This window comes from Protobothrops mucrosquamatus, unplaced genomic scaffold (genome assembly GCF_001527695.2).
Source record: "Protobothrops mucrosquamatus isolate PMUCROS unplaced genomic scaffold, P.Mucros_1.0 scaffold4281, whole genome shotgun sequence".
Classification (NCBI taxonomy): domain Eukaryota; kingdom Metazoa; phylum Chordata; class Lepidosauria; order Squamata; family Viperidae; genus Protobothrops; species Protobothrops mucrosquamatus.
This window is the reverse complement of record NW_015390197.1, coordinates 15153-34131: the sequence shown is the minus strand read 5'-3', so window position 1 is coordinate 34131 and position 18979 is coordinate 15153. Positions and strand designations below refer to the sequence as shown.

General features: G+C 47.1%; 1 protein-coding gene and 1 long non-coding RNA gene across 2 annotated transcripts in view; both read right to left on the bottom strand.

The window, feature by feature from the left end:
- Positions 1–580: 580 nt before the first annotated feature.
- On the bottom strand, positions 581–3706 carry LOC107298795. Its single transcript, XR_001549164.1, has 4 exons — positions 3680–3706; positions 2943–2975; positions 1068–1101; positions 581–784 (listed from the first exon to the last, which is right to left on the bottom strand). It is a non-coding gene; the product is annotated as an uncharacterized LOC107298795 (long non-coding RNA).
- Positions 1082–18979, bottom strand: part of LOC107298793 (major histocompatibility complex class I-related gene protein-like) — a 22868-nt gene continuing 4970 nt past the window's right edge. The window contains exons 2-8 of the mRNA XM_015828157.1: positions 13852–14124; positions 9827–10102; positions 8346–8627; positions 4226–4312; positions 3680–3709; positions 2943–2975; positions 1082–1101 (exon numbers count right to left, since the gene is read on the bottom strand). Of these exons, the coding sequence (XP_015683643.1) occupies positions 1082–1101; positions 2943–2975; positions 3680–3709; positions 4226–4312; positions 8346–8627; positions 9827–10102; positions 13852–14124 (1001 nt within the window). The remainder of the gene's footprint in view (positions 1102–2942; positions 2976–3679; positions 3710–4225; positions 4313–8345; positions 8628–9826; positions 10103–13851; positions 14125–18979) is intronic.

The window sequence follows — 18979 nt, the reverse complement described above, 5'->3', positions numbered from 1 at the left end:
AATCTCAGAATGCACGCTTCTTCTTTTACTAATAGTTTCATCAAAGACAACATTTAAATTTATAAAACTAACACAAGGAAAAAAAGAAAAAGAAACCCCCATCTTTATCCCCAACAAGTATAATGAAAATTAACAACTTATAAATCTCTCTTAAAGTAAAACCAAGAAACTCTTCATCCTATTCCTCACCCCATTCCCTGTAAACCCATCTGAAACCTCATCTCTGACCTCTAATCTCAATCCATTAAGATCAATCAGGAAAAGCCCATGAAAGGTTATACAAACTACTTATTAAAAACTATTATCCACAAAACCCAATTTAAAATCTTTTGATTCCACAATTAGTAACATACTGTCTTTTTCCGTCTATAAGACGCACCCGTGTATAAGACGCTCTCCACGCCGATCAATCCGCAGGTTTGGCCGGCAGAAGATCTTGCCCCCTCCCATCTCCCATTAGTGGCAACCCACACAGGCAGGCCCTGGGCTGCGGAGGTTACCATTATTTTTCCGTGTATAAGACGCACCTGATTTTTGAAGAGGGTGTTTCAAGGAAAAAAATAGAGTCTTATACACGGAAAAATACGGTATATTCTTTCCCCTCCATTCCTCAATCATAATAAAGAAAGGTTACTGATTCTGTGATAAAAGCAATGATGAAAGACCCCAAATATATCCTGGTTCCAGAATGCTGGAAGGCCCTGAAGGAATCCTCCTGTCTAATTCAGAAGAAGGTTGATCCTCAATTCTTTCCTCCCTCCTTAGGCTGGGAGTGTCCATCGTGCTGCAAAGAAGAGGAGAAGAAGCATCCAAGGGTTAGTTATACCAAGACAGTCGGAGCCTGAGAGGCGCCAGAGGATAAGAGTTGGGGGGCAGGCAGACCCCTCCCCAGAGCCCCAATGCCTCTTCCCCCAAATTCCTTCCCTTCCAGTGTTTGAGATGAATAGGAGAGAGAAGAGGGATTTCCCAAAGTATCTCCACCATCCATTGGAGTCCTTGGACCTGAAGGCCTTCATCTCCCTTCCTCCCTCCCTCTCCCCTCATGCAGCCCCCACCAGTCCACTCACCTGCCAGGGGGCTGCTAAGCGGTCTGGTCGCTCCCTGCATGGGAGAGAAAGACACAGAGTGAATCTACTATTCCTTGCCCTGTCAGGAGGACAAATCTCTCTCTTCGCCATTCAACCTCTGCAGCTTCACGAAACTCTCAGAGGAGACCAGGCCTTTTATTCATTTATTATTAAACTTCTGTGTCACCCATCTCTCTCCAAGGTGACTCTAGGCAGCTTCCAGTAAAATTCAATAAAAAGCTATGTAGAACATTTAAAACAATGAATAAAAACCAAATTCCCTCATCAGATCACGTTGCCGTTGCTCTGAAAAGAAGATCATATCCGGTGTGTGACCGCTATCCTGAGCCAGGCCCAGGACGGTCTGGGAGAGGCCCATGGCAGCCATGAACTCCTGAGCCCCTTCTGAGGCCAAACCCAGGGAGGGCAGATTGACGTCTCCCAGGACCAGAAGCCTGGGGAACTCCCTGCCAACACTAAGATGGCCCCCAGCGGCTGAGGGAGAGGGGGTGGGGGTGCCCACGCAGCAGGGAGGCTGGTACAGCAGCCACAAGCCCAACTGATCCCGTGAGCCCAGATTCAGAAACAGGGAGTCACAACCAGAAACGTGGGGATCAAGGCCCCCGAGGGCCCAGAGGGATTCTCAGAGGACCACTGCCCCCCCTGCCCTGCCCTGGGGTCTCGGTTGGGGCCAAACCCTAAACCCTAATCTATAAGAGGGGAAACCCACCCCACTTCCAGAGTCAGCCAGGTCTCAGCTATGCCAGCAAAAGAGTCTCTAACCACTGGGGATGATGGTATCACCGGTGATTCCCCTATTTCCCACCAAGGAATGGAGGGCTCTCTCTCCTCCAAAGGGGGCCAGGCTCCACCAGGCAGACTCTGGGCTGCCTCCCCTGCCTGAATCCAACAGGGAGAGTTTCCCTTCTCTGCCTCAGGAACAAAGCAATGCAAGGAAAGTGGATTTTGTGACCCCCCCAGCCGGCTTTCACGCCTAAGGTGTGTAGAGATCAAGCCAAGTATAATCTTTCAAAATATAGTCATTTACGCATAATCAATCTCTCATGTATAGCAGCTATTGTCCATTTATTTTATTTTTTTGCTTTCTGTATGTGCTCCATTGCATTCTAAATTGTGTTGACCAAAGAAAATGTTTCTGTTACTTTAAACGGTGTTGTTTCAAGGGAAAGCCTAGCTAAGAAATTGCAACCACTATCCTCTCTCCTCTGATGGTAAATCTTTCCCTTTTCGTTTCTCTGCTGTGACTTTAAAATATAACAGCTCTTTACCGGCCTGCAAAGTAACAAAGTTAATGGGATAATTAGCAGCTATTATGCTTTTGTGTGTTCAAGCTTAGAGATGCAGAAATGTAAGGCCAGGATAGATAAGGAGATTCAAAGGAACTTTTTAGATGCCCAGAAACCTTGTGATGTTTGTTGGTTTATAAAAAGCAGAAACTTGACTGATTAAGTGCTCTCCGCTCTCCATCTTCTCTGCTGTCTAAAGGAGAGTGGAGTGCCCAGCATATATTCTTTGATCAGAGAAAATAAAGCTGTGTTCAGAGGCCTCCTGTTCAGAGTCTTATTGGGATTTATTTATAATCTGAAAAACTTTACAGGTGGGACTAGAACTCACCGTCTCCCAGAAAGTCTCACTTGGTGCCCTCCCCACTAAACCAAACTGACTCTATTTTAATTATTTCAGCAGAACCAGACACAGAGGGAACACAGGGAGGATGAATTAATGGGGGGAGGGGGCTTTTAAAAACTGGGGGCCTCTCCCTCTTTTACTCCCCCCACCCACCCACCCACCCACCCAAAGTCTGGCAAAGGGACCAAATGGCTGAAGCAACAGCAGCAGCTCCCTCCGACTCACCCTGGCTGGAACTGCTGGATCTTCTGTCAGTTGCTGGAAAAGAGAGAAAGAAAAAGAGAGTGAGGAAGTCACCCTGTTGGCTTATAAATGGAGAAACTCAGCTCTTTCTGACTCCAGCTCTCTCCCTCTCTCGCACACACACAATCAAAGACACACAAATACACAATCAAAGACACACAAATACGTGGAGAGAGTTTGAACCAGATTGCTTGGGCTAAAAGGCACAGGAAAGAATTCCTAAAATTTATATGTGTATCAACACAGAGCGATAGTTTAGCCATTCTTGAGCCCGAGGGCAGAGCTGACCTAAAAAGATACACACGGCTCCAAAGAGCCTTGTGATGGGAGACCAAGAGGAGATCCAGCTGGCACCCGCCAAAGCTCCCTTTCTCTCAAAATGCCCCCTTTTGATCCCTAATTTTATGGAGCTTCTGACTCTCATTTGGCCAAGACTTTCCTTTCCGCTCGCTTGGGAAACAGAGCATGTCCTCGGTCAGAGGGACCTTCCACCAGCTGGGTCTTCTCACTTTCTTGAGGGTTCCTTGTCCCAGATGTTTCTCCTTGAGGACCCCACTTCCAAGAACAGCCTGGCTGGGATGAAAAGGGGGCCCATCTTCCCCAGACTGGTTCTTAGATGGAAGAGAATGCGCGCACGCGCACACTCACTCCTCAACTGATGGTGCTTCTGGTATCTGCTCTAAGTTGGAGGTTATATGTAAAGAGGACAAGTCACTCACTTGGTGCTTTTTTGTAGTCATGATGTCTCTCTGCAAAGACAAAAATCAGTGAAAGCTTAAAAGAATCCACCAGAGATCATCCAATCTCTCCCTCTCTGGAAGAAATACCTTCAGGAGATATTTCGCAGTCACTTTGCCTCATTAATAAAGACAGAAAGATTTTCAAAAACCAAATGCATCTCCTGATTTGCCCCAAGGGAGACCTGCTGCCTCCGAGATGGAGGGAGGGAAAGGGGGGAAGCAGCAGCAGCAGCTGGGAGGGGAGGAAGATTTTCATGGAAATCCTTCTCTGCTGCTCTTGGACCAAAACCTTTGAAAGGGACGGAACTGGGATGCTTCTTCCCAGCTCAGAAGAAGACGGGACTATCCCAACCTCAGACTCAGCCAAGTCAAGACTGGAGTCCCAGCAAGAGGCCGAGATCTCAGATGCTCCCCAAGAGGGCTGGGAAAACAGGACAGGAGGAAGCCCTGAAGAAGCTCCCCAAAGAGAGAGACTTGGGAGGAACCTCCCCATCTTCCTTCCATCACCCAGAAAAAGATACTTACTGAAAAACCAGATCCCAACAATCACGCCCAGCAGGGCAAGACCAACCACAACGCAGCCGATGATGATCCCCACATTGGATTTTGGTTCTGAATTGGGAGAAAAAGCAGATAATTGAAGGAGAACCCCAATCATCCCAGTTGGGGGAGAAACCTAAAATAGCGAAAGCTGGAAATTCCCCAAATTAAAAACCTCTATGGGTTCCTCTTCATGTCCCTCTAAGGGTAGCACGAAGGCTCCTTGCTAACCACCGTTAGAGGATGTGTCCTCCTGATGCTGCCTCCTTCTCTCCCCAGCCCAACATGAAGGCAGCTGAGTTCATCTTTGGCTTTTCCACTCAAAAGATAAGATAACCTTTATTGTTATTTTTATACTGTGGGCACAATGGCACACATCAAAAATGAAATTTAGTTGCCCGCTCTCAAAATGAAACACATACATGACACACACCTAAACATACTATGAACAACGTATGTACAGACCCACATCTTCTACATGTACGTAGCAAATAAATATTAAATATTGTCCATCTTGAATATATAACGGAAGGAGGAAGCTTGAGAGTTCGCAAGGTTAATGCTGTATGGAATGAAACTCTGGCTGAATCTGGATGTTCTGCTTCGGATACCACGAAGCCTCCTCCCAGAAGGTAACAAGGAAAACAGGTTGTGAAGAGGATGTGTAGTGTCCCAGATATTCTTACGGACCCTGTTCAAACAGCGCTTCTGTGCTATGTCCTGGATGGGAGGGAGGGAATTGCCAATGATCTTTTGAGCCATTCTCACCACTCTCTGCACCGCCTTCCTGTCTGAAGCAGGGATGCCTCCAAACCAGACTGTGATGTTGTATGACAGGATGCTCTCGATCGTCCCCCTGTAGAAAGTGGTCAGGACAGGGGAAGGAAGATGTGCTTTTTTCATGCGACGCAGAAAATGCAGGCACTGCTGTGCCCGCTTCACCAGTTTCTCACTGTTGAGCGACCAAGTCAGCCTACTTGTGAGCTGCACACCCAGGAATTTGATGCTGGTAACCATCTCCACAGGTGAATCATTTATGCACAGAGAGGTGTGGCTGTGCCTGCCTTTTCTGAAATCAACAATGATCTCTTTGGTTTTTCCAGTATTTAAAACTAGGCTGTTTTCCTTACACGAGTTCACCAATCCTTCAACCTCCTTGCGTTAAGCTTCCACCTTGTCATCCTGAATAAGGCCCACTACTGTTGTATCATCTGCAAACTTTACAATATGGTTGGTGGCAAACCTAGCACAACAGTCATGGGTCAACAGGGTGAACAGCAGCGGACTTAAGACACAGCCCTGAGGAGAACCTGTGCTCAAGAAAATGATATTACAGGTATTTGTTCCAACTCGCACAAATGCAGCCCTTTGCCACCTTGTGACTCTCAGCAGCTTACAAAACAAAAACTTCACCAACACAATAGTGGTGAACAATACAATAACATTTGTTGAACAACAGTTTTTGTTCTCTTTAGAGGCTGCCCCAGTTTGTCATAATTTGGGCACCTTTGTACATTATGTTTTTTCTTCAGTTTGAGTGTTTGAGTTTTATTATTTAAAGTAAAAAAGTTCATATCACCCAGCCTTTTTTAAAATATACACTTTCATTTCCTTGGCCAGTCCAGAAATAGCAAAAAATTATATTTTATACTTCGAGAACTTCAGCATGAAAAATGGAATATGGTGACATCCAACTTCTGGATAGTCCCACAAATGGCAGAAACAGAATAACAGATTTTGAAGGGACCTTAGAGGTCTTCTAGCTCAACCCCCTGCTCAAGCATTCCAGACAAGTGGCTGTCCAGTCTCTTCTTAGATGCCTCCAGTGATGGAGCACCCACAACTTCTGAAGGCAAATTGTTCCATTTGGTTTATTGTTCTCATTGTCAGGAAATTTCTCCTTAGTTCTAGTTTGCTTCTCTCCTTCATTAGTTTCCATCTGTTGCATCTTGTCCTGCCTTCAGGTGCTTTGGAGAATAGCTTGACCCCCTCTTCGTTGAGGCAACCCCTGAGATATTGGGGAGAGTGCTATCATGTCACCCCTAGTCCTTCTTTTCATTAGACCAGATATACCCAGTTTCTACAATTGTTCTTCATATGTTTAGTCTCCAGTCCCCTGATCTTATTTGTTGCTCTTCTCTGCACTCTTTCCAGAGTCTCAACATCTTTTTTATATTGTAGCGACCAAGACTGGATGCAATATTCAAAGTAGGGTCTTACCAAAGCATTATACAGTGGTATTGCTTTGGGAGTCAGTTCTGAGGAGGGGAACTTTAAAATAATAATAATAATAATAATAATAATAATAATAATAATAATAATAATAATAATAATAATAATAATAATAATAATAATAATAATAATAGTAATAAAGTTGGAAGGGACCTTGGAGGTTATCAAGTCCAACCCCCTGCTCAGGCAGGTAACCCTATACCATTTCGGACAAATGGCTGTCCAGTCTCCTCTTAAAAACTTCCAGTGTTGGAGCATTCACCGCTTCTGGAGGCAGGTTGTTCCGCTGGTTAATTGTTCTAACTGTCAGGAAGATTCTCCTTAGTTCTAGGTTGCTTCTCTCTTTGGTTAGTTTCCATCCATTGCTTCTTGTCCTGCCTTCAGGCACTTTGGAAAATAGCTTGACTCCCTCTTCTTTGTGGCAGCCCCTGAGATATTGGAACACTGCTATCATGTCCCCCCTTGTCCTTCTCTTCATTAAACTAGACATACCCAATTCCAGCAACCGTTCCTTATATGTTTTAGCCTCCAGTCCCCTGATCATCTTTGTTGCTCTTCTCTGTACTCTTTCTAGAGTCTCAACATCTTTTTTACATCGTGGTGACCAAAACTGAATGCAGTATTCCAAGTGTGGCCTTACCAAGGCATTGTAAAGTGGTAATAATACTTCATGTGATCTTGATTCGATCCCTCTGTTAATGCAGCCTAGCACTGTGTTGGCCTTTTAGGCAGCTGCAGGACAGTGCTGGCTCATATTTAAATTGATTGTCCACTAGGACTCCGAGATCCCTCTCACAGTTGCTACTATTGAGGAAGGTACCCCCTATACTATACCTGTGCATTTAGATTTTCTTGCCTAAATGTAGAACCTTACTTTTTTCACCATTGAATTTCATTGAATGTTGCAATTCTAGACTGAAAGGCTCCGGCAATTGAGAAAAGCTTTCGCTTTAAATTAAGCCAGTTTACCTTCAAAAAAAAAAAAAACTTTCTAAAAGCCACAGACAGACTCAATTAAAGGGGGTAAAACTAATTACAGTTGTTTAAAGGGATTAAACCTTTCCTGATGTTCTTTTTCCCCTTTCCCCACCCAAACCTCTCCTCTCCTCTCTCCCCCCCTTTTTTCTTCAGTTCACCGCCAGCTCCCAGCTGCTTCTGGAAGGCCAATCAGCTGAAGCCAATCAGCTGGAGCCCTGCCAGCTCCTGGGGCTTCTGCCAAGCCCAGATAGTCCTGCAGCTGCAGCTGCCTCTCCCTCAGGCTTCGCTCGCTTCGGCTCATTCCCCTCCCCTGCTACACTTAGCCAGAAATCACCTACCACCTGCCATGTGGCAAAGTACCACAAGTGGTACACGTATCACCAGTTGAAAAGCCCTGCTTTACAGCAGAAAAAGTCTCTGATGGTAAAAACTCATATTGATAGTCCCTTTTCTGACTCCTGATGCATTAGTCCAGATATTCTGTGCATTTCCAGCTGCAGTTCATCAATTTTAATTAAATTTGGCCTTAAAAAGGGACTTAGACTCTCCTCCTGACTTTTGTACTTCAGGAATTCTAAAGAAAATAAAATCTTTTTTGGGTGCTCAGTATAACTGCTGCTCCACAGCTGGAGGCAAGAAACAGGGGACAGAGGCTAAGAGAGGATCTAAGAGGATTTCATCAGGATCTGCCAACTCTTGTGATGGGATTCTGGAGTTTCCTTTACATCCCCTGAAGCCAGTTCTATGGTCTGGTTCCTGCAGCTTCACCAACCTCAAACACTGGAAAAACTAATGGCTTAAAGCTCAGGTATGCTCACATCTGGGGTGAGATTTCCCTCCCAAAACCCTCCAGCCTGCCAAAGAGCCCAGCCTTTCCCTCCCTGCAGTCTCTCACCCTTCAGGGCCACGTCCAGAGGCTCCTGCAGGCCGTTGTGCTCCACGTGGCACTGATAGCGGCCTCTCTCTTTGGGATCAATCTGGATGCTGAGCCAGGCGTGGAAGGTCCCATCCGCGTTGGGGGCCACAGAGCCACGGAGGGTGTCCTGCAGCCAGACCTCCCCGTCTCTCGTCCAGGAGGCATCGATCTCCCTGGGGTAGAAGCCATGCAGGCGGCAGACGTGCATCTCCATCCCATCCTCCACCTCCGTCTTGCTGCTCACGGTCACCTCTGGGGGCTCTGCAGAAACCGCACCCCTGGAATTAATTCTGAGCCCCTCCAGAGCCTGGAAGGTGGGTGAGAAACTTGGAGGGGCAGGAAAGTCTCCCACTACTTCCCACTCCACACCTGCAGCGTCTCCAAGAGTTTTAGAAAATGCTCCAGATCTGGAAAATGCTCAACCACAAGGACTCCTGATTCTGAGTCCTTCCCAGGGACTCAGCCTGAAAAGCCTCCAGCAACAAATTGAGGGTCCAAGGAAATTCCTCTCTGGCTGCTTTGAACTCTGGGTGATCTTGGATTATTTCCTTCAGGGGAGGGAAAGTGGAGCTGCTATTTAGGGGTACCTTTCAAAAAAGAGCAACAGAGATGTTTCTCCCTACTTTTGGGGTTCACTTCCCCTTCCCCAAATCTGAGGCTGTTCTAGGCTTCTTTCCAAGGGGCACAATCACAATTTCAGGATTATTTGTTTTATTTAGCATATGGCAACACTTTCCCTGGGGGGTGGGGGAGAATGAGAATCAAAGCAAGGGGCTCAGGGCTTTTGGAATCTCACCCTGGTTAATTTGGAAATGAGATTCTGCCTCTCAAAGGGGGGCAGACAGAGAGGTAATGCCTATGGAAGACGGAGACAGTCCCCACAGGGAAGGGAGGGGCTGTGGGGAATTGTGGGGAGGGGGATCCACCCATGATGCCTGATCTCACCCAGCTGATCCTGGAGGGATCAAGGAGCCCAGAGAGGAAGGGGCAGGGACAGTGGGGCAGGGATAGTCCTGAGAGAAAAATAATAACAGGAAAGAAAAAGGGGGGAAATATGACATTGTGAGCAGGAAGCCCTCTGGAGTGAGGGAGAGTCCCTGAAAGAGGGGAAGGGAATGTTTTCTGGAGAAATCACTAAAAACAAAAATAAGAAACCTGTTTGAGTTTAAGAGAAACAACCACAGAATGTGTGCCGTTTTTTCACTTCCTCAACCTTGGCCATTTTTGCCCAAGTGGAGGCACTGATAATGTCCTATTAAGGGTAGGTGCCCCCTAGTGGTAGGTTTATTTAATGGCTGCCTCACAATGGGAGCTAAACAGGGCTTCCCATATTCTGGGGAAGTGCTGGAAGGGAAGAGGAGGAGTCCCTGCTGAACAACCAGGCTCTAGACAAGGGACCCAAAGGGACCAAAAAAATCAGACCATAAAGGAGCCTGTCCAGCCTGTGTCCAGATGCTCACCTGTCCTCAGCAGCGCCCCCTTCCTATAAGACAGGTACTTCTTTATCCACTCAATGCATTCCTCCTCCAGGTAGGCCTTCTGTCCCTGATTATATCCTGGAATAGCATCCCATTTCCTCTGGATGATCCGGGCCTGGGGTTCAGGAGCCACCCAGGTGAGGGTCTCCTTGTCGAAGGTGATGAAGGTCCTCCCTTCGTAGCCATACTGCAGAAACCCTCCTTTGCTCCCGTCTCCCCGGAGCTCACAGACAATCATCTTCTGCAATGTGTTAAGGCCTGAAATAGGGACAAGATGATGGTTTGGGGAGTCCTTGAGATAGAGACCGCCCCCTCCCTGCAGAGACTTTGACAGTGGAGGTAGGCATTGACACCTCCATTTCCTCCAAGAAAAAGAAATCCCCCCCCATCACTAACCGCCCTTTTCCTTTCCCTCGACCTGGGTCCCTCCATTTCACCCCCAGGATGGAGCCCCTGAACCTCCCCAAGAAAATTGAAACTGGGGAAGCCAGCGGAGGATCCTGAGGGAGTGAGAAAAAAAGTTCCTCTGTTGGGGAGACCCTTAGGGGGGAAGGAAGGGATCCCAGAGAGGGAACAGTTGCCTGAATCTGCAGGTCTAAAGAGGGACTGGCCTCAAAGAGGATCTGTGCAGGCCTGAAAGATGGACAGGAGGATGGTTTGGGGAATCCTCAGAGACACAGAGGCCTCCCTCCCTACTGAAGGGAGGCAACGACACCCCAATTTCCTCCACAGCGCTTCCCTCCAATTCTCCCACCTCCCCACTCCCTACAGATTGGCTTGCATCTCCCCTAGGATGGAGCCCCTGAACCTGGCAAATCTCCCTTTCAATCTCACAGGATCAGAAAAGGCAGTGGAGGATCCCAAGGAGGACCAAGGAAAGATGGAGGCACAGAGGAAACGGAGGAATGGAGCCTCCTCCATCTTTCTTTCTGCTGCTTTCTTGGGGAGACCTCAGAGCAGGAACAGGGGCCTGAATCTGGCTGCAAGGAGGGACCAAGAATCTCATGGCCTCAAAGAGGATCCATCTGAAAAGGCACTTGCAGGGATCCCTGTGATCGTAAAATCATGGTCTGCATTCACAAATAGCACCAAGTCTCAAGGGCTGGCTCCCTGTTTGGGCTATCCAGAAACAAACCATGGCTTCGTGCAATGTGGGAATGAAGCCTTGAAGGGCCACAAAGGAATATTTTCCTCAGCAAGAGCAGCAAGTGGCCCAGTCTGATCGGCACCCCAAAGGGTTATTGTTCTGGATCGTATAGCTCTATATAACCCTAACTAGAGAGCATGTATCAGTATGTTAGAATATCTGGCATTTATTGAGTTAAGTGCTGTTTCCTTCAGAGATGGATTATGGGAAATGCAGTTTAGCTAGTCAGTCATCCCATGTTAATGGGTCAGTGGGAGGAGTTTCTAAAGGGAGACTTCCTGGACACAAGCCAGTTTGGAATGCCTTTGTTCATCCAGCCTCATGTCTCCTAGCCACATGGCTTGGAGGTCCTATGCCAACATGTGATGCTTATGCAGAAGAGGAGGGAAAATCCATTAACAATTTACTTGTGGAATAACCAAATATTGCAGAAATATTATTTTGGACGTATCTCTACAAAAACTGTAAGTCATTGTTTAGGATTCATCTACAACTGAAATAAGATGAAATCTGTGTGGTTCTCATCTCATGTCTGGCATAGAACTGAATATTTTGTGCAGGGATCACATTGAAAAGGCAAGTTTCACTTTTTATTATCATCAGTGTAAGAACGCTGTTAATGCAGCTCTGAGCCTGGATGTGCAGGGGTTCCCCGAGGCCTGAAAAATATTTCAAGTGTTCCTCCTGGGTCAAAAGGTTGAGAATGGCTGCTTTAGAGAAGTTAAAATGTATTTATATTTATAACTGCTGTGAAGAATACCAGAAGGCTTTATGTCTTTTTCTTTATTTATTTTCTTCAACTTGTTTTCTTTCCTTGTCGTTTTTTCTTTTTTCTTTTATTTCTTTCTTTTGTCCTGTTCTGGATCGTATAGATCTATGCAACTCTAACTAGAGAGCATGTATCAGTATGTTAGAATACCTGGCAGTTATTGGGTTAAAGCAGTGGTTCTCAACCTGTGGGTCGGGACCCCATTTGGGGTCGATCGACCATTTCATGGGGGTCGCCAAGCAAGGCTGTCCACCATTTTTTTTGTCCGCCATTTTTTTTGTCCGCCATTTTTTTCCCCTTTTCCGGCGGGTGCCTTACCTCCCTTGGGCTGGGCCAGCTGGTGGTCGGCCTGCTCTGTCTCTGCCGCTTGCCAGCTACGCCTCGGCCAGCGCAGGGGGCGGAACCATGCATACGTGGCGCTCCTGGGCAGGGAAAGTCCTCGACTTACGACCGGTTGGGTAGTCCTCGACTTACGACCAGTTTAGTCCTCGACTTACAACCGGTTTAGTCCTCGACTTACGACTGGTTGGGGTCGCGGCATTAAAAAGGTTGAGAACCACTGGGTTAAAGGCTGGGTTTGTTAATAGGTCAGTGGGAGGAGTTTCTAAAGGGCATTGGAGACTTCCTGGACACAAGCCACATGGGAATGCCTTTGTTCATCGAGCTCATGGCTTCCAGTCACACGGCTGGAGATCTCATGATTATGCCAACATGTGACGCTTAGGCAGAAGTAGAGGGGAAAGTCCATCATCAATTTACCTGTGGAACAATCCAATATCGCTAAACGTATTTTGGACGTATCTCTACAATACTGTAAGACTTTGTTTAGGATTCCCAGAATAAAGCAATATTTTCTGTTTGTTCCTCTGAGTTAACTATCTGTACTGGACTGAACCTGGAAGCAGTCTGTTCTGTCTAGAGAACAGAATATGTCCCCTTTATTTTATATTACTTTCTATTAGTTTTTATCTTCTTGTTAAAAAGTTTTAGTAAAATTATATGTAAAAAATTAAAAAGGCCAACAGGATGTCGTGGATCATTAAAATGGTGTTGAAAACACAGAGGCTAATGTCACAAAGCCTTTGCGTAAATCAAGGGTGCCACCACATCTGGAATATTGGGTGCAGTTCTGGTCACCAGACCTCAAAAAGGACAGGAGGGAGCTGGGGGAAGGTCCAGAGGAGGCGACTAAGAGGGTGGGAGGGCTGAAGCAGCCTTCCTTGAAAGAGTGGGACCTTTGTGGCTGTTTAGCCTGGAAAGGAGGTTCCCCTCCACTCTGGCTGGCCTCCTTCTTTTCTCCACCAGGGGGAGCCCTCTGGATCCAGCTTTGCTCCCCTGAGAGGCCAGCAGGGGGCCTGGAGGGATCTGGGGAGATCCTCAGGGATTCCATGACAGCTCTGAGCTACTCAGGAAGGTCCCCAAATGGGGGTTTCTTTCTTTTCTGTCCTCCCCCCACAAGATTGGGAGGATCCTGGAAGTGACCCTATGCCCCCCCTCCAAGAGCCCCTGCCCCATTTGGCCTCCTGGCCTCTCCTTCGAACTGGAGGATGAGAAGATGCTCCTGGCGTTTGGGCCCCACTCATCCCTCCTAAAAGGGGGTGAAGGAAAGGGTTCTGGTCTCCCCAGGTGGATCTGCACTTGATTCCTCATTTCTCTAGAATGGAAACAGACAGAAGGATGAGGACCTGCTTTCACCAGGATCTTTTTAGAACCCATCTGCTTCTTTTCCGGGAGGGGAGAGACCTGTGATTCCCTTCCTCCTCCACAGCAGGGGGTCCACCAAGGCCAGGGCCCTCCATCTTTCATGGAGGGTGAGAGATTTCAGTCTCTTTCTACCTCACTTTATATCCATATCCATATCCTATCAATATCCAGACAGATAGATGGATAACTTTAAATATGTTTTGATTAATTGCAGTCAGCAGAAAACATTGGCTACAGAGACAAGTTTATGCTGATTTTAAAAAAGGAATAAACATATTTTAAAAAACTTTTTAAAAAGGTGTGGAAGTAACCTTTTCTTTTGAAAGGACCCCCTTTCTCCGTCTGGTTCCTGGGGAGGCAGGAGGAGCCGCCTGACCCATCACTCACCGCTATGATTGTAGAGAGTTCTCAGAATCTCCAGGCGATCTCTGAATGACTCCTCTTCGCCACGACACGTCTGGGTGCTTCTCTCCCAGTACTGGGGGTCCTCCTTCCCCACCTTCTCTATCCAGGGGACTCGAGGCTGGAACTTCCGGCTGTTGCTGTCGTAGTAATTGAAGAGTTGATCATCCACGTACCCCAGAGAGACAAAATGGGGCTCCGCCTGACTGGGGTCTGAGATGGAGGTGAAGAAATACTTCAGGAAGTGCGAGGAGGTGCCTGGAAGGGACCCAGAGGGGCAGAGTTAGGGGACTTCTGCTTGGGGACCTTGATGCTGTAGGCCACAGCAGGCCCCATTTTCAGGTCTGGAAAGAAGAAAAAAGAAGACCTGGGCAGGGCAGAGGTGGAAGGAGGAAATGAAGGGGAAAATGATGGAAGAGAGAAAAAAAGCAAAAGGTAGAAAAAGGGAGCCATCGAGAGACCAAAGAGCATCTTCTAGAGCAGGGATTTTCAACCTTTTCACCCATTGTACCACTTTTAGGATATGGCAATATCCAAGTACCACCAGTCGCCTAGAAAGGTGTCAAAAACTTGATGACCAAAAAAAAAAAAAAAAGGAAAGTGATAAAGTACAGGTAGTCCTCAACTTACAACAGTTCGCTTAATGACTGTTCGAAGTTACAATGGCACTGGAAAAAGTGCCCCCCAAGCCACAGCTGAGCAAGACACCTGCCTGACCACCCGGCGGCGCTCTTCCTCCTGTCCGAGGTTTTCATTGTTGGGAGCATTTTTGTTGAGGATTGGCAGCAGAGGTGGGGTGGGGGTGTTTGGTTTTTATTCCACCCATCTGCTGGGTGGTTGAAGCAGGTTTTGGTCACTTCACATGACCCTGGGACACTGTGACCGTCATAAATATGAATCAGTTGCCAAGCATCTGAATGTAAATCACAAGACCCTGGAGATGCTGCAACATTCCAGCTGATCGGTGCTTCTTCTGGGCTCAGCTGTGGTTGGTCTCCCACCAGCTGCTGATCTCCTGGTTTCTGCACCACCCCAAGCTGTTGCAAGGCCTCTATTAGTTGTGGCAAGCTCAGAAATCGCTGACCATCCATCTGCTGGGGAACCCATCTACCCATTGCTGCAGATGCCTCAGACTGGACTTCCCTCTCTCTTCAGGGCTGGGGTCCCTGGCAGGGGAAGACAGGTTCTGACAGGCTTTCTGCTGGGCCATGGGAGGGGTATAGGCTCCTTTTTCCAGGTATTGATTTCTGATATTCACATCTGGGTTTTGAAATCTTTCCAGCCACTCACCCAAAACTTCGTTATCTCTGCATTCTGCTTTTGAAGTCTTTGCTCTTAGCTGGGAGATCTGCCAGAATTCTTTCTCCCTCGGCTGGCTGGCTGCTGCTCCATTCCCTGGGGAAGCTGCTGCTGCTGAAGGGCTGGCCTCAAGCCATCTTTCTCTTTTCATAATGAGATCTTCCCCGGGTCTTTGTCATATATCTCCTTCAGATTAGGAATAGTGACTGAGGACCAGGACCTCGTAATTAGTTTAAAAGATTTTGAGATCTTAGCATGATGTCAGGTTCCGACTAATGAAACACTTCAAAGAACTTCCAGGCATTATTTTCCTAAAAAGTCTTTTATTTATGTTACAACATGTCCGGCACCGAAGGGATGCTAAGATCTGAAATTCTCTTCCCCTGAGCAATTAGGTTCCCTCCCTAAATTTGCTGTCATATATCACTTCTCCTATCAGGTGGAAGGGCAAAGGTTCTCTTCCGTTCTCTTCCCCACTGTCCTATCTTTCTCCTCCCTCCCACCATCATCTGAATTAACTCTAAAAATACCAGGTAGTTCTGTATATTTTGTCAAAGCAAGAATATTCAATATTAGCAGCGTTGACAGTCTGCTGTTATCACCGCAGCCACGCCCACCCAATGGGCCACACCCATCCGGCACCGACGATGCATAAGTGGGTTTTGGGTTGCAGTTTGGGCATTCGGTCTCTAAAAGGTTCGCCATCACTGGCCTAGTGGCTTACTTGCATGCCCACATATATTTTTAGTGCATTCATTCAGAACACTTCATTAAGTTTGTTTGTTTCTTTGTGAAGTTGCTTTTTGTTTTGTTTTATTTTTTATGTTTATGTGCAGGACACACTGATTTATTAATGAAAGAAATAGACAATAATACCTAAGAGAACTGAAGGAATTGTAACTCAATCCTTTATGTTTGTGTGCAGGACACACTGATTTGTTGATTAATGAAAGAAATAGACAATAATACCTAAGAGAACTGAAGGAATTGTATCTCAATCCTTTATGTTTGTGTGCAGGACACACTGATTTGTTGATTAATGAAAGAAATAGGCAATAATACCTAAGAGAATTGAAGAAATTGTATCTCAATCCTTGCCTAAAACAAAGAAGGAGTTGAAGAAATTTTGGGGGTTATAGATAACTATGCTGTTTTGACTAAAGAGAGCCTAATGTTATACAACGGACAAAGGAGGAAAACCAATTTGTTCGTAGATGGATCTAGCAAATTAGATGGGGAAGAAGAGAAAATGTTAGTGGAAGCTAGAAGGCTTCCCCTCCCTTGGTCAGCTCAAACCTGTGAACTTTAAGGCAGGCTCTGAGGTTGTTGACAGGGTAGAAGGGGAACGTATGTTTATACTAAAGGGAAAGAGTTGGCTCGTGTAAAGTTGATAGAAGATGTGCTTGTAGCAGCAGGCACATGGGAAGCTGAGGGAAATGCGCTGGCAGCTGCAAGAAGGAACTTAATGTTTAACAGATGATAAGGAGGAAGGCATTGTGTTTTGTTTTTGGAAGCTTATGGATATTGTGGGTGGTACACAGTGGCTAAACAAGTTGTGACATCTAGTGCAAGGCTTTTCAACCAGTGGTACGGGTACCACCTGTGGTACATTGGCACCTGGCAGGTGGTACACGACCATCCTAGAAACATGGTAGCTGGGGAGGGGAATGAGCTGAACCGGTGGCAGCACCGCACAAGCCTGAGCGAGAGATGGCTGGAGCTGCAGGGCTGTCAGGGCTCAGCGGAAGCGCCAGGATCAGCGCTTCTTCGGAGCTGTCAGGGCTCAGTGGAAGTGCCAGGATCAGCACTAGGCTCCAGCTGGAGCTCGGCGCTGATCCTGGCACTTCTGCTGAGCCCAGAAGAAGCACCAATCAGCTGGAAAACAGCACTGATCCTGGTGCTTCTGCTGAGCCCAGAAGAAGCGCCGATCAGCTGGAATGTTGCAGCATCTCCAGGCTCTTGTGATTTACATTTAAATGCTTGGTAACTGATTCATATTTATGATGGTTACAGTGTCCCAGGGTCATGTGAAGTGACCAAAACCTGCTGCAACCACCCAGCAGACGGGGGGAATAAAAACCAAACACCCCCCACTCCACCCCCGCTGCCAATCCTCAACAGAAATGCTCACAACAATGAAAACCTCGGACAGGAGGAAGAGCGCCGCTGGGTGGGCAGGCAGGTGTCTTGCTCGGCACTTTTTTCAGTGCCATTGCAACTTCGAACAGTCACTAAGCGAACTGTTGTAAGTCGAGGACTACTAGTACTTCATCACTTTTTTCCTTTTTTTTTTTTTGGTCATCAAGTTTTTGACACCTTGCTAGGCGACTGGTGGTACTCGGATATAGCCATATCTAAAAGTGATACAATGGGTGAAAAGGTTGAAAAGCCCTGATCTAGTGGTGAGGCCATTTCAATGCATACAGGCCTCAGCTAACTCTTAAAACTCAGGTTGAACTCGCATTTGTGCTTTGCCCTCTGAAAACTTGCTCTGTCCCCTTTTGAAATGATGTATGGGAGACCGTTGGTTGCACAAAGGTTTAAGAATGTCGATGAAGAAGAGAAGAATGTTAGACTCAGTATTTGCATAAGCTGGCACAGGTTTTGTCTTCTATCTCAGTACAGGCCCAGGCTCCCCTACCACCTGTCTCTCACCGATCGTTGTTCCTGGAGAGTGGGTTCGGGTGAAAGAATTGTCACCTATAAGTAGTGGTCCCAGCCCCGTCAAGTCCTCCTGAGCACCCCAACTGTGGTGAAAGTGGAAGGAATCAAGGTGTGGGTCCACAGATCTAGAATCAAGAAAGTTCCATCAATCCAGTGGCAAGCCCAGCAGGACGGCCTGAAAGTGAAACTTCGATTGCCTCGCCTGTTGAACTGTTTCCATCTGACTAGGACTGTGGTGGCGAATCTATGGCACGGGTGCCACAGGCGGCACACAGAGCCCTCTCTGTGGGCACACGCGCCGTCGCCCCAGTCCTAGGCCTTCAACTGGGTTTTATAAAACCTTTTCGCTTTAGGCCTCCGCCGCCATGTGCAAAAAAAAAAGGTTCAATCAATCAATCAATCAATTTCAACTTCTCGTGGGGAAAAAAAAGATCTCGCAAAGTTGGAATTGATTGATTGAACTTTTTAGTCCTACCCAGTCTGCCATTACCACTGAAGCCACGCCCACCCAATGAGCCACACCCACCCAATGGGCCACACCCACCCAATGGGTCATGCCCACCCAGCACCCGGCCATACATAAGTGGGTTTTGGATTGCAGTTTGGGCACTCGGTCTCTAAAAGGTTCACCATCACTGGACTAGGACAAAGCTTCAATGGACTGGACTACCCTGGAAGTTGGATTTGTGGTATCTGGATTATATGTTGCTACATTTTTATTCTGTTACTGCTGTTTCCCTCGTACATTCTTTGGAAGAAGGAAGGATGGTTCAGACCATGGGTCCAACACTTTGCCTTAATATGTTTGACCCTCAGGATGGCTCAGTGATCCAAAACCGGCTTGCAGAATCAAGGGTGTGAACAATGTATCACAGTTACCAAGTATAAGGGATAGACTAGCAAGACACTGATTTATCACTCCTCCTACGAGTGTAAAAGAACAAAAGGGAGTATTTATGTGAAGCCGCTGGGGGAGATCATCCGTGGCTTCGGGGTGGATTTCCATCAGTACGCTGACGACACTCAGCTGTACATATCCACCCCGGGCCACCCCAACGATGCCCTTGACGTGATGGCCCGATGCCTGGAGGCCGTGAGGGTCTGGATGGGGAGGAACAGACTCAGACTCAACCCGTCCAAGACCGAGTGG